This window comes from Parambassis ranga, chromosome 3 (genome assembly GCF_900634625.1).
Source record: "Parambassis ranga chromosome 3, fParRan2.1, whole genome shotgun sequence".
In the NCBI taxonomy this organism is placed as follows: domain Eukaryota; kingdom Metazoa; phylum Chordata; class Actinopteri; family Ambassidae; genus Parambassis; species Parambassis ranga.
This window is the reverse complement of record NC_041024.1, coordinates 7,708,617-7,723,974: the sequence shown is the minus strand read 5'-3', so window position 1 is coordinate 7,723,974 and position 15,358 is coordinate 7,708,617. Positions and strand designations below refer to the sequence as shown.

Sequence of the window (15,358 nt, the reverse complement as noted above, 5' to 3'; positions counted from 1 at the left end):
TGATTCATATTAGAATTAGGAAATTTAATATAGACTTAATGTCAATTCTCAAAACACATAATGGATGGGTCAGCAGTGTTGGCCATAAACAGCAGTGTAATAATAAAATAAAACAGATAAATATGTGCATAATAATAATAATAATAATAATAACAATAATAATAATAACAATAATAATAATAATAATAATAATAATAATAATAATAATAATAATAATAATAATAATAATAATAATAATAATAATAATAATAATAATACATTCTTCTTCTTCTTATGATTATTATTATTATTATAGTAGTAGTACTAGTAGTAGTGGTGGTGCTGGTGGTCATTACAGTGTTATAGAAGTGAATTAGCGCCCCCGTGTGTCTCTTTCTGCAGTAAACAGTCTGGGTAATTTAAGAAACGTCATCTGTGCGACGGAAATTGTTTTCTAGAAAAAAGACGATTCTGGCTGATTCATTGTTGGTACTTGGTTTGATTAGACAGCACACAGAAAACCTACTCTTCTAAACAACCGGGGCATTTGACAGTAGGTAAGCAGATGTACAGCTTCAACACAGCCTGTATTTTTAAAAAATTACGGTGGGATGTAATCTGTGAGAATATTTTGTGGATCATTTACTTGTGCGAGCCATGGAAGCTAAGTTAGCATGAGGAAGCTAGCGTTAACATCACGCTGACTGTATCAACGAAAGAAGCGCCTTTATGTCAGTTAACGCTGAAATTGCCAGTTAGTTTTTTACTAAATACCTTCACGGACACACTGAGTATTACTTACAGGGCTGTAATCTTTTACGTGGTGGTTAATATGGTGTTAATGTTTTGTGACTCAGGATAAAGCAGCTAACTGGAGCTAACTAACGTTAGCCTTGTTGTGATGTGTTTAGATTCGATTAAATCCAGTATTCCTTAAAACTAAAATTGAACTTGAAATCTATTATTCAAGAGATGAATGACTCCATCGTCTACACACAGACCACGTTTACTGGCATAAATACTGCTAAGATATTTAACACACGTTACATGTTGTGTTCATTCTGAATAATTAGGTTCACCTGCCATGCCCTCTTAACACAGGTGTTCCCATTATATACCCATGCAATCTGTGTCATCACTAAGCTAGCTACTGCTATAAACCTCTCCTTGAGAGTTACATTTCTCTTTAATTAAAAAATTTAAAGGTCGAGCACACCTTTGTGTCAAGACCAGTCGTGTGTTTTGTTGTTTTGTTAAAGCTTAATGTCATTTGTTTGTTTTTTGGGTAATAGATCTCAACATGGACCGGCTGCTCAGGCTCGGTGGTGGAATGCCAGGTCTTGGACAGGTAATGCAAACTTCAAATTGTTAGCTAAAAAAGATACAAATTCATGTGACCATCCAATGAACTTGAAACACCTGAACTGATAGATGAACTCTGCTTTGATGCTTTAGGGCCCCCCAACAGATGCACCTGCTGTTGACACAGCAGAGCAGGTGTACATCTCCTCTCTGGCCCTTCTCAAGGTAACCTCACATCACATGCACCAAAATTAGGACATATTTAAAATGGCTTCACTTTGACCTCTCATCTCATTGTGTTTGCTCTTCATTAGATGTTGAAACATGGGCGTGCTGGTGTTCCAATGGAAGTCATGGGCTTGATGCTGGGAGAATTTGTTGATGACTACACAGTGCGAGTAATTGATGTGTTTGCCATGCCGCAGTCAGGAACAGTACGTATTCTCCCTGACATTAATATTTGTGATCTGTGCTCTTTAGAAGATATTTTGTAGTGTTTTGTATTTGTACACAAAAATCATGTAGTTGACCATTTAAAACCTTGTTCTTATGTTGATGCAAAGTTTTGCAAGTTTTGGCTTTAGTTTATATCACAAATTATAATTTTGCACTAACAGGGGGTGAGTGTGGAAGCAGTGGACCCTGTGTTCCAGGCCAAGATGTTGGACATGCTGAAGCAGACTGGAAGGTAAAAATCTAAAATGGTGTCCTAGGATTTCCCCCTTACAGACTTGGAAAATAAATTAAAGTCCAATTGCTTTTTTTTCCTTCTGTTTTTTTCATCAGGCCAGAGATGGTTGTTGGATGGTACCACAGTCATCCTGGTTTTGGCTGTTGGCTGTCTGGTGTGGACATCAACACACAACAGAGCTTCGAGGCCCTGTCGGAGCGGGCTGTCGCAGTGGTCGTTGATCCCATTCAGAGTGTGAAAGGAAAGGTAGGAATATGTGTCTGTTGCAGAACAATTATGTAAATCTAAATTCAAATAGGAAATAAGTATCAACCTACTGGTGTCATTATCTGACAGTGTTATTTTTTTCAGGTTGTCATTGATGCCTTTAGATTGATCAATGCAAACATGATGGTGTTGGGTCATGAACCGAGACAAACGACATCCAACCTGGGTCATTTGAACAAGCCCTCAATCCAGGTAACACATTTCTTCACTCTGTGGGCATTTTTTAAAAAGATGTCGAGTGGCAGAGTAAAACAATGTTCACAATTAGTCAGTGGATTACTAAAACTAATGCTTAGGACTAACTTAGTATTTTTCCCAACCTGTTGTCATTCTCAGATCATCATGTATAAATCATAGTTCCATGTGCTGAACGGTTTCTTCTGATTTCAGGCTCTGATTCATGGACTTAACAGACACTACTACTCCATCACTATCAATTACAGGAAAAATGAGCTGGAGCAAAAGGTTTGAGACGTCTTCCACCTTTTATTTCAAATAGCTCTGTGTAATAGTTGTACCTCTGAGAACATTATAAAAGGTGTTTTTATTCTTTAGATGCTGTTGAACCTCCATAAGAAGAGCTGGATGGAGGGTCTCACCCTGCAGGACTACAGTGAGCACTGCAAGCTCAATGAGACCATTGTCAAAGAAATGTTGGAGCTGGCTAAGAACTACAACAAGGTACAAAACGCATTTTTTTCCTACCCTTTAAAGGCTGGAATGGTCTTTTCAAGAGACAAACAAGCTTAAAAAGTAATTCACAATTCAAGTTTACAATATTACTTTCAGTTTTAATAGCCACATCTCTTATTTGACAGTTAAAACAGTAAAGCATGCCTCACTTGCAACAGTTACTTTCAGCTGTTTACGTGCGGATGATGTCACCCTTGTTTGTTGACTTCCATAATTGGCATCTTGAACTGATGCTGTTCATAAACTCTTACATGCATACAATACTTCCCTTAGACAATATTTTTGCAGTCGTCTGTGACTGATAAGTAGTATTCCCTCAGCAGTGCAAACTGCAAAAAAGCTCTACAATTGTACAGTTAAGCAGAATTTGACATTTTTAAACCTCCTCAATGCTGAGCCACTGCCGTGTTTTCATCTCAGGCTGTTGAAGAAGAGGACAAAATGACCCCAGAGCAGCTGGCTATCAAGAATGTTGGAAAACAGGTAATGTTTGACTTTTTTATATGACAGAATGCAAAGTTTAAAGCAGAGGCACTGATATTGATAGCTTTAAAGATGTAAAGTGTTCTGCCAAATAGTGTTGGCTGATCTGTCAATACAAGCAGAAAATGTACAGTTTGGATTACTCTGTTATGATTGTTTCCTGTTTGTTGAAACCAGAGACTAACACAACTGTTTGTGTTTGCTTTATAACATTTTATCATGTATCACATCTCATTGTTTGTCTTCAATTTCCTGTCTCCTCTGCAGGATCCCAAGAGACACTTGGAGGAGCACGTAGATGTTTTAATGACATCCAACATCGTTCAGTGCCTAGCTGCCATGTTGGATACTGTTGTTTTCCAGTGACGGCCCTGTGTGAATAAGTGTTAATATTTCAACCCACTTTCTTTTATATAAAATAAATGTATGTATGGAATGACTAAATTTGCCTGTGTCTGGCTTGTCTTAAACAGCAATAGCATTGTCATCATGTTATACAAATGGCGATAAAGAACTCACTTTTACTTTTTGAATGTGCAGTGTTTTTGGAATATTGAACAGCAGCTGCAGTGATCAGGGTTTTTTAATGTAATTCCAAACCTAATCACCGGATGGTGCAAAAGTTTCACATGACAGGGCTGCAGAGTTAAGACAGAACGGATTAACGGATTAAATCCTCATGTTTAAATGTCTGCATTCTTTTAGCCCAGTTATTTTTCCTCAGTTTTAATTGTTTTGTATTATTTGTGTGGAGCCCTCTCTAAACTCTATTTGTACACAACTTCCTCTAGTTGGTAAAAATCTGAATTCGGATTCCTTCTCCTTACACAGAAAGATGTGAGTAATGTTGACCTTTTCCCATGATTTGTCAGCAAGACACAAGTGCCCATTTTAGTGTAATTCTTGCTGACATTTGCATGTATAATGTACAGTAGACAAAAACATCTGGCTATAAAGACATGAAAGAGGAATTACATGGATTTTAGTTGTTGCAGAAGTAAAGGAGTAACTTCAGGCTTGTCAGTATCCCTGAAGAGCATGTGCAGTGTATCAGCTTTAGCTGCAGTGTTTTGTTCCAAACTCAGCCCAACAGACAATATCCTATAATAGTCTGAAGAGAAGAAAATCTCAGGAAGAGATGCAGTAACTCCCAATAATGGCAAAGAACATGGAGCATATGGTCTTCCTCCCTCTTGTCTAGTATATACTAACTAGACACATAGTTATGACAGACATGGACCCTTGCCATTATATCAGCGCAGCGGGGCTTCAGGTTACATCATTTATTCTCCCGAACAGAATCTCTGCATCCCACATGGGGGAACATTGGCTCCAGCACACACTGAAAATGTGAAAATTTACAGCTGTGAAATTCAACACTTTCCCTGAGGCCATTTGGGGCTGACTAAAGTGAGCCCCAACATAATCCACAATTTAAATGTTGAGAAATCTTTTTGTTATGGAAGGTGGAAGTGCAGGAATACTTCATGTAGGATTCAGATGCATCAAAGATTAGGAATAATTCTATAAATCCACAAATGTAAAGCATATATGAGTGATCAGTTAACCCTGGTGTTTAAGTGATGCTGTTTTATGTGCAGCTCATTTTATTTTGATGATGATTTATAGTGTGTGCTTTTATTAGGTGTCACTTTTCCTCCATCAGCAGATTGGTGTGAAAATGGCTTTCTTGTCTGCACATTGAAGCTCAGTGAAGATACATTTTTGAGTAGAGGTGGCAACAAGTGACCACACTTATGTATTTTCATGATTGTGTGAAGCCAACAGAGTAAACTGTCATTTTTATGGTGCTAATGGGTTTATTTGACACTATAATGTGAAGCTATAGTTACAGTGTTGATGTCCAGTGAAAGTGAAAAGTCATAAACGTCAGAAAAGTAGGGATTGTACATGCTGTAATGCACAGCCTACATTCTGACTGATAAAGTCTGAGTGTTTATGTACTTTTGTATTGTTAAAAATGTTGTATCATCATACCAGCCAGTTGATACAGCCAGGGTATTTTCAGACATGGTGTGACATATCCTTTTGGAAATGTCAGGAGATGTCTCATTGAGATTGCAGACTCAAATGAAAGGAGTCCTGCATAGAAACCATATAGAGCAGCAGCAGCAGCAGCAGCAACATCAATGTTATCTTTCAGGGGCTGCGATAACAGACTTCCCCCTTCCAGAAAACTTCAGTGCAGCACAAGTCTGAACCAACTTTTTTGTTCTCCTTTCGAGGATAAGATAAGCTTTGAGTGTGCGTATATACCCAGCTGATCCTTTGGGCTTAAAGTGGAGACATATCTCCCCCACCTGTCCAAATCTACTAACATTTTCTCCCATCAGTATCTCTCTTCTCTTGTGTTTTCCTCCCTGTTTTTCTCTTGTGGCAAATCATTTCCAAGCAGATGAGGTCAAGGGGGAAGGCTGTAAACAAGACAGGGGTTTTAATAAGCCCTGTGCTGTTTGGTGTGGTTTAAGAGGACAGAACACTCCCACGAGGCCCCAGCCGAGTACACAACGCTCTGCCCCACCTTAGTGGACGGGAGCCAGAGGATGACAGAGTTAAGACTTTTTAAGTGCGTGCTCTCACAGATGAAGAGTGTTCAAGTGAATAATTATGCATGAAAATACAGATTTGAGATTCAAAGGTCAAACATCACCTTGAGAACATCTGCTAGCAAAACATCTTGCTGTCCTGGGTTTTTTTTAAAAATATGTCATTACTTTATGTGATATGGTGACCCTTCATTGTTTACGAGGGAGATGTCTGCATACCGACTACACGTGTGAGAAACTGAGAATTTCTGCGTGTTCGTCGTTGCACATGTATGTGAATTTTGGCACAGCTTTATGGTGCGTTCTCCACATCTGGAGGAGCATCTCTTTAGGATGATAAACACTCACTCATCAACCGAGATCTGCTTTTACACGGTCTCCACAGAGCTCTCGCTTTATCCCCAACTGTATTTCACTTTTTTACACTGCCTATTAAATGTGTCCAAGCAAAGTTAATGTGAACCGTTTGGGCATTTTAGTGTAATGCAATCTGTCAGACAGCTGTGTTATATCAGCTTAGAGTCCTAGACTCTGTTCTTGTGTACCGCACCTCATCAGTCAGAGTGCCCTTAACCTGCAAAGATCATTTACTCTCTCAGCACATCTGTTCAGCCAAGAAGTAAACAGATCTCAGATCACTCTCGGCTTAGTTCAGCACAGGGCAGTGATTTCTGCCAAATAATAATGTACACAATGTGTGATAAATGGCGCCTGCTACTGTAAGAGGAGGCATGACATCTGGGATATATGGAATGTGAACTGAATCAAACAAATAGTCAGACAGAAGACTTAGATTACAGTTTGAACCGTCAGTAATTGTTTTGTGTCAGAGAGCCACAGCTGCATATAACAAATGAAATGGCAGAGATGGAGTAGGTATGCTGCCTCTGGGAATAGTTTGTACATGACTGAATTTGTTCCATTTAAGGGGTGAATGAATCCAAGTCAATTTAATTGGAGCTCTGTTTAGTGGCCAAAATATTTTATTGGGTTAATTAGAGAGGAAATGAGAAACAAAATTAAAAGGAAATGGAGGGTGGAAGGTGGAAAGATGGAAGGTTTAAAAAGAAGACAGCATTTTCTTGTGTGTGCCTTTAGGGTTAATATTTATGCTGATGGTTTGATACTTCTTGACAGATGATTGATACGTTTTTAGCCTAAGGCAGAAGGTGCAGGACCTTTGAGTCTTGATGTATCTGTTCTGGGTTATTGAAATTTGCAACTCAGCACTGTCTGTGATTATGGACAGTGTTTGTGCTACCTTGGTCTCTGGGGCTAATCATAAAGGGAGATACTGCTTCAGCGTGGGCTGATGAGCACAATCTCATCATCACATCTCATAGGCGATTTCTCAGGCACACCAAAAGTTAAGCAAACTTTCAGCATCATCATTTAAAAAGAGCTGGGTAACTGATCTGCTTTCCTAAGCCATGAACTTATCAATCACCGTTTAGATTGCATTATTGACAAAATTACTCCTAAACAACACATTTTCTTGCATGATATTTTCTTGCTTTTTCAGAGGTGCAAACACGTGCATGTTTCATGAGCTCTGTTGTCTATTACTGTTTTTATGTCACCATTATCTTTTTTTTCTTATTAGATCTCTTGTTTTTCTTCCTGTTTCTGTATCCAGTTGTTTGCAGACATACTTTGAAGCACTAATGAAGTCATTTAAAGTTGTGCTCTGCAGATGCTCATTAATGCAGCAGCGTGGCCGGGGAGCGCTTTGTCCTCTGGGCTGTGTTAAACTGATGGTTGCTGGGAAAAGGGAACACTGAGTAAGGCTCCCATTTGTTTTCAGGCATGTGCAAAAGAGTTCAGGTTCTGCAGTGGTCAGAATTCTAATTCACACAGGAAGTCTGCCGACCAACCATTTCTTATAATTATGTGAAGTCATTTCTCCCCATGTTTGCCCTCTTTGTCTATGTTATGCAATGAAGCCATATGCTTCCAATCCACAGGAGAGAGTGGAGAGCAAATAAGCAGAAGAATTTACCAGAAACTCTTTATCTCCCAGAGCAGATAAACATATCAGGCAATGGCTCTCCCCACCAACAGTGTTTGTTTTAAGGTGGCTCTTGAGATATTGGATAGACAAATGATGGAAGGGAAACATGTGATAGGGAACAAGTACACAAAGGCCATCCAGAGTTGTGCAGAAGATGTAATTAAAGCATCGCTGATGATTTATCCTTTAATGTTTATAATGACACAGGATTTTAGGAATGCTGAGATTTCAGCAAATGAAAAGGCTCAATTTGTCCTCAGAATCCCTTCTTGCTGCTTTCCTGTGCCTCGGGTGTGTGTGTAACGATGGGTGGGTTTCCACCACTGGTGCACCCTGCAGTGGTTGCTTCCCTGGTTGTGGTACAGTAATGACAGTAAGATTGTCCCTGCGGTGTTGTGATGTTGTTCTGTTGCCTAGATTTCCACTCTTCTCTGTAATGTTACTCAGTGGTCTCGGAATGATGATGTCACTGTCCGCAGAGTTTCCACCACAGCAGAGGGCCTGCAGAGATGAAGCGAGTGGGTGTGAGTGAATTTCTTTTACATGCAGTCAAACTGGGTGCGTTTGCAGAGAGAAGAGGGTCATTCTGAGCAGAACCACAAAAGAGAGGTGCTGTTTTCATTAGCCTGGTCCTCAGGGACTCAAGTACAATTTGTACTCCTTCACATGCACACACAGGACAGTACAATGTTTTTCTCTAATTTATAATTAGAAGGACACAAAAAATATATCTGTGCAACAGGAAATACTATTGGTTATTAATTCAGCTAGAGTTCCTACTGGGTTTACTTTGTGAAAGGCTACACTTCCCCAGAGAAAGTGAAAATATTAGTGGAAAGTCAGATGAATTCAATAGCTCAAATATTTCTACCAAATAATGATGTGCATTGGCACATATGTGGGATGACAGCAGCACCAGGAGGGCGTGTTCAGCTTCCTCTAAATGGGAAGGAACAGCAAGTCTACTCTGAACTTTTCAACCAAGAAACGTCAGAAAATGATCTGTCAAATACAATCCTATCTGTGCAGATAAAATAACAAAGGATTGTATAAGTGTTTATTATGTTAGCATCATGCTAAAGTTACTTTTGTGAACAAAAGTCTTGATAAACATGTTAGCATTTGACTAATAGTGCTGTCATGACACTTGTTTATGTTGTGATATTGCCCCCCCCCCAAAAAAAAAAAACAGAAAAAATTTAAACTTTACATTTTTCCATTTTTGTCTGACTTCTTTCTATTAATTAGGAAATTTCACTTCTCCTTAGTTTGAAAACAGACTTCCTCTTTGAATAACCCTGACCAAAGCATCTCCACAACAAACTTTCACAATATCTCAACAGAACCATCACATTTGCAACAATGGATGTCATATGCAGATTGCACTGTATATGGTTCAGAGGTCTTTGAATTAATTTTAGCAATGTCGGGTTCAGCTACAGTTCAGACTGATACACTGTATGTACATAAATATCAGGAGAAGGTTTGTTTTACATACGGGTTGGTATTGAAAAGGTGGTTGATCACTGATAAGTTACTTCCTTTACCTGCATGTGCCCTTCACACCTCATATTGTGTCACAGTTTCCAGTGAGTCAGATGCAGAGTGTGAACATGTGAAGATGTTCCAACTTTTCACCTTCAAATAAGTAACTGCTTTTATGGTCTGTCTGATGTCATCTGCTGGATTCCTTCAGGGCAGAAGGAGCTGTGTAATTATAGGAGGTTAGAAATGGAGAGAGAGAGGAGAGAGAGACATCAAACATGCACACAGATACACAACCACATACACACTCATGATGTCATGATGTCATTATTGTTGCTTTGGGACTTCTATCATTATCTGTGTAATGGTCTCTAAAGCTGTCGGGTGAGACAAGTTGACAGTTTGTTTGACGGATAATTGCAAAGTCAGCCACAGTGGATGTTAGGCAAGGGTCAGATGTGTTTAAGAAGACTTGTCTAGGGTCTGGGGACTCAGATATCTTTTTGTCTTCTTGCTTGCATTTCTTGTAAACAAGAATTTTTAGTTACTGGCACAACTCTGTAATACAGTTACACCACCAAACTTCACTGGCTTTAATACAAGATAATTTTGTTTCCAAACATGTAACAGTGTTTTTATTAGGCCCCACTTGCAGTGGCAAACCAGGAAAAGCTTTGGGAAACTCCTCTCAGTTCATTCTTAATGTCTTCTCCATGAAGCAAAAGATTCTGCTGGGAAATAATGTAACAAGGTTCTGTTGGCATGCCCGTCCTCAGACTGTGAGTCATTCGCTCCCAGCTTGGTTCAGATTTTGTCGTACTGCATTGCCATTCAAGTGAGTCATATAGCCAACCTGGAGTATTGTTAGAGCCATGGCCAAATAAGACATGGAGTTTATTATTGTAGTAAGTTTGCTTTATTCCTCTGACAGTCCGAGTAAGCCCTTAACGCATTAAACACGCTGCAGGCTGGATGTGCTGTGGTTATAGTTTGGCTCTCTGAGCCAGAGTCGGTAAAACATTCTGGCATTTCCCTCAGAAAACAGCACTGGCAAATGGTCTGAAGAGAGCTGCAGTCAGTCTCGCATGAAGCCAAATGGAGAGAAGTATTCAGACTAAGACCAAAAAAGGTAGTGAAGAGGAAAGAGGAGTGTGGGGGACGGAGAAATGGGTAAAAATATCAGGGGATAATACATGATAAGGTGGAACAATCATCTCGCCCACGTGGAATTGTTCTTTGATGATGTTACAGTAAATGAACAGCTGCTGAATGAATGCTTTCATTCCAACATTTCATGATTTTTCTACAATAACACCTCATTTCAGAAAAATCTGAAAATTCCTTTTTCGATTCAACTTGTGCATAAGCATTATCATGAGTATGTGGTGCTCTGTAAGTATCGCCTGTACTTTTACTTCACCTCTTTGCCAAGTTTTGAATTAGGAAGAAAAATAAACAAGCACTGCTAAGGCTGTGACCTTCATATTAATATCCAGTCTGGTCTCAAAATCAATTCTTGTCTTTAAATAGAAAGTGTCTGTCTCTGATGACTAGATGACACTTTACAGTCCCAACATCATCATAACCCTACCAACGCTGAGAAAATGCCATTATATCCCTCCTGTTAGCCACTGGGAAAAATCACTGTCTGGGTGTGAACTGTGACCCAGGCTTTACTCAGCTGCTGAATAGCAGACTGCTCATCAACAGCCCCCCCGTCTCTGCCACTCAATCTCTTCTCCGGCCCTGTGTATTATTTCAAGTGGTGATGTTAAAACAGAATACTAACACAACTGTGTCTGCAAAAATCACAGCCAGAGAAGGAGGATTTTGTTGCTGAGGTGATGCAATACTTTGATTCTAGCCTCATTTACGAGGTCTGTGGATGACTGTACATGAGCACAAATATGTGGTAGAATCTGAGAACAAACAAGCAGACTGTGTTTGCTGAGGTGTCTGTGTATTTCTATGCTTGCGTATATATTTGTAGAAGTGTCTGACTGTGTTAGTGTTGTAGGGGGGCTGTGGTGGTCTGTATGAGAACGAGCCAGCTGCACTGTTTTTGTTTCCTTTGAATTACAAATGACAGATTATTTTGTTTTTGTTTATTGTTAATTACCTTTGCATGCAACTATACAGAGCCTAGTCATCCATTTCCCAAAACAGACTGACCTCACCTGGGGTGAGGCAGGAGGCAGGTAGGCCCACTCCTTCTCCTATAGCCCCAGGTATGCTGGCAAGTCCATGTCGTCTAGACGGGAATGGATGAGTAATGGTGATGCTTACAGCAAGGTACACAGTAATGATATTTCCCCTCACTGATTTGGAAAGTTTTTCTGCATCGTCCTGAGGGTCAGGCTGCAGAAAATACTTGATATTGTGAGTTCCCGTACATGATTGTTGCTTTGGCAGGGAAATGGTAAAAAATTCACAGAGTACAGACAATGAGAAAAACACAAACCTGTGCTTGGCTTGGCTTGGCAGAGTTATGAAAGTGGACATTACTAATGTTGTCGGGAAATTTTAAGAGGCAAGCAGGAATGCTAAACTGTATGTTATGGAACATTCAGCCCTCAGTGATCTGCAGAAAACACCTGGTGTCTAATAAAACACATAATAAATGTGCTTCTGCATGTAGCTAGTTCTCTGTAGATTCACTGAGAGGTGTATCTGCATGCTTAGTCAGACCCATTCAATTTAGTCCTGGTCATGATTTTCATTGACAGGATTATACCGCACCCTCACATATGGTCATCATTTTCTGTGTCATAATCCCTGCAGAGCAGCTTGGAGAAGATTTGCTGCTACACTGAGAGGAATCAGTTTCAGGTGGTTTTGACCTGACTAAGACCTTAGGCATAGTTGGCTGGGTGGAGGCACAGTAGCTAACCCAGGGCTTCCTGGAGAGATTATTTCTCCCAGCTGGTGTGGGAGAATCTAGGGATCCAATCGGTAAAGGAGGAGACAGGGAGACACGGTCGTCTCTGTGTTACTGTGACCCCATGGGAGCAAATGGAGTTAATGCTTTTTGAGGCTGTGTATTTTAAAAGAAAAACTGCTTCAGTTTTCGTTTGCTCAGCTTTTGCTGCAGAATGCAGTAAATATATTTTCTGTTCAATAACGACATGACATGTGTGTGATTTCCTGTGTGTGTTCTGTCCATCTGTGCACCTTTTCTGAACCTACACTGCTGCAGACACGTTTCCTGAAGGCCAGCAAAAGCTCTGCTCACTCAAAGCACTGCTTTGTCCACTTCTTCTAGGATCTTTCAAAGACAACCTGCTCAGTGAGCAGAGATGACGAAGCAGGCAGGTTGTGGCGAGGGGGTTTGCACACAAACGCACATCGCAGACACACACCAACAGTGTGAGTAACTGGCCAGGGTTGAATGATCCTCTGCCGTGCTGCCTTTAGAGCTTTGTAAGTCCTTTGGAAATGTGCCCTGTCTGTGTGAATATCATCACCTTTCCACTGTCGGCAGAATCAGCGGATTCATTAGTGTGGTGAACTGGACTCTCTGTTTTATAAAACAATCAGCCTTAGTTGGCGTGACAACAGGAAACGGGACAGACACTTTCACATGGGTCCCAAATTCTGTGCATGTCTGCAAAGCTTGTTTTCTGACATTTAACAAAGTAGCTTTTTTTTCATTCCGGTGGATAAACAAAATGCAGACAGCTTCCTCTACTTTACTCATTGGCTTTATTAAAACCAGAGGCACAGTCTGGGGACTTAACCCCACAGGAAAAGGGCAGCTCATCCTTTCATGCTGAGTGATTCTCCAAGGCCAAACTGGAATGGCTGTGAGGGCACAGGTTAAAGAAGCACTAAGACCACTGTTCCTTTTAAACATTTCTCTGCCCCACTCTCACAAACACACTGACAGAAATGGAAACACACATGCTACCCTGCTAAGGTCATGCTTATTTACACCTCATGTCATGGTGTAAAAACACAGTCGAGGTTTCCACGTCTGTGGCTCAAAGTGTCACAAAAAGACTGCTGTCCTGGAAATGGCTGCACAGCTTATGTCAGGTTTGACTGGTGGAGGTATAAACTGTGACTGAACACAGCTGTCTGGAGGGTGGGGGGTTGGTTAAAAGGTCTTCATTGGTTCACTTTCTGTCATAAATGTCTCTAACAATATAAAAACTATGAACAATATTTCAAACCTTTCAGCTGTTATATTTATTCTATGTTACAGTAACTGATGAAAGGTTGGTCTTTTGCCTTTGAGTCAGGCTTGCCACTTGTTATTATTAGGTATTTGCTTATGAACTAATGTACAATATTGGGTTCCTTTCCTCTTCTGGACTCCTGACACTCATGTAAGCTCCTCTCAGGAGTGTGTGAGTGTCTTGTCTGACTCAACATATAATTCAGTTGATGATGGATTGCCACTAGTACCCGTCACTTGTCAAGTCAAGCCCTCAGTGTCACTTAGGAAATGGCCCCACCCAATCTGGTTACCATGGTAACTCTGTATTGTAGCACAGTGTTGTGGAATCTTTGGCGAGCGCTTCGTCAGAGGGTTCGTCTCAGCAAGGGTCGACCTCTTGCATTTGTCGCCAGCAGATGCTCTTCACATCCTGTGCAGAAAATTCAGGCTGATTCAGACTTGAGATGACGAGGGCCGGTAGGAGTGCTGACAAACTCAAATTTTGTTGCTCAACATGTTCGTACAGTGTCTGGCTTCTACAGCACAAACTTCTGCATATCTTTTTTTGTTTGTTCGTATTTTAACTGCTGATTTACAAATGCAGCCACTGCAGAACAAACAGCAGGAGAGCAGCCACACAAGGGTGTGTAAGACAGTCAGCCATGGTCACACTGCTGCTTGTTTCTGCCTCCACCCTTCTGGTCTACAAGCTGGCCACCTTACCCTCCGACTATTTCCCTCTCAGCTTTCTTTTCCACCTCTATCACTTCACATCCCCACCATCCTCCACCCACTGCCTCCCCCAGTTATTCCATCCAGCTGTGGCCATCTGGCTCTATGCTCCAAACTGCCCATCCACAGTTTGGTGAAACCTGGGTGGAGAACCACACTTTAAAAACAAGCTCTCCAAAGGATCTGCATGTGTTAAAGCTTGTAAACCTTTAGAAACTCCACCAAAAGCAGCTGTACTTACACCTTTTTTGGTTTGGGAAATGTAGGCAACAAGACCTGACAAAGACCTCATAGGCACGGTCAGCTGGGTGGAGGTCCTGGGGCCAGGAAGACTCTGGTAAAAACACAAATAACTTCCCATTCTGCTTACATGTTTATAAAAATATGGCCAACACTTATTGACCTCGAGATGCTTGTAGGTGTATGGTGTCAAACATCATGATTTGGAATTGCTTTTGTGCGTTTGGAAATAAACATGGATATTATACGGGATATATATATCTGTCTGCCTGCTTAAGCTCCGTAGATATTGTGTTATGCAGAAAGACATTGGCCTTGAAGTAAATCTACTACAGGGTATCATTACACGAAGAAAATCTCCCTTTTGGAGCCTAGACCTTGTAGAAAGGCCATTGAATGACATACTAGTTCTCTCTAGATTAAAGCAGAAGTGAAACAGGTCTGTGAGGAGAAATACCTCAAACTCCCTGTTGAAGATCTGCTGCTTCTGGAAATGCATTTGAGCTCATTACTGCCAAAAAAAACTGACCTTATAAAATCCAAGGATTCAGTTATTTTTCCACCAATGTCCTGGAATGTAAGGAGAGAAATAACTAAAGATCAGATCACATATGGTAAATTTTAGCTCTAGTTTTTATATGTTTAGTGCAAGGTTAAGAGATCTATTTGCCGATGTTGTCTAAGAGACATGACATCAATTAAAATTACAAACTCTTTATGTAATCTGTATCTGCAGACTTTTATTATTA

The 15,358-nt window shown here is 40.4% G+C and overlaps 1 protein-coding gene across 2 annotated transcripts; it reads left to right on the top strand.

Annotated features, from left to right (window-relative positions):
* Positions 1-389: 389 nt before the first annotated feature.
* On the top strand, positions 390-3,859 carry psmd14 (proteasome 26S subunit, non-ATPase 14). Of its 2 annotated transcripts, none has more exons than XM_028401856.1 (11): positions 390-536; positions 1,272-1,327; positions 1,435-1,506; positions 1,596-1,715; positions 1,899-1,969; positions 2,068-2,218; positions 2,324-2,431; positions 2,630-2,704; positions 2,795-2,920; positions 3,353-3,415; positions 3,683-3,859. In XM_028401856.1, exons 2-11 carry the CDS (start codon positions 1,280-1,282, stop codon positions 3,779-3,781), a joined length of 933 nt encoding a protein of 310 aa, XP_028257657.1. In that variant the 5' UTR covers positions 390-536; positions 1,272-1,279; the 3' UTR covers positions 3,782-3,859. The 2 variants fall into 2 exon arrangements, with proteins under 2 accessions (XP_028257657.1, XP_028257658.1); XM_028401857.1 differs by having other exon boundaries at positions 422-532.
* The last annotated feature ends 11,499 nt before the right edge of the window (positions 3,860-15,358 follow it).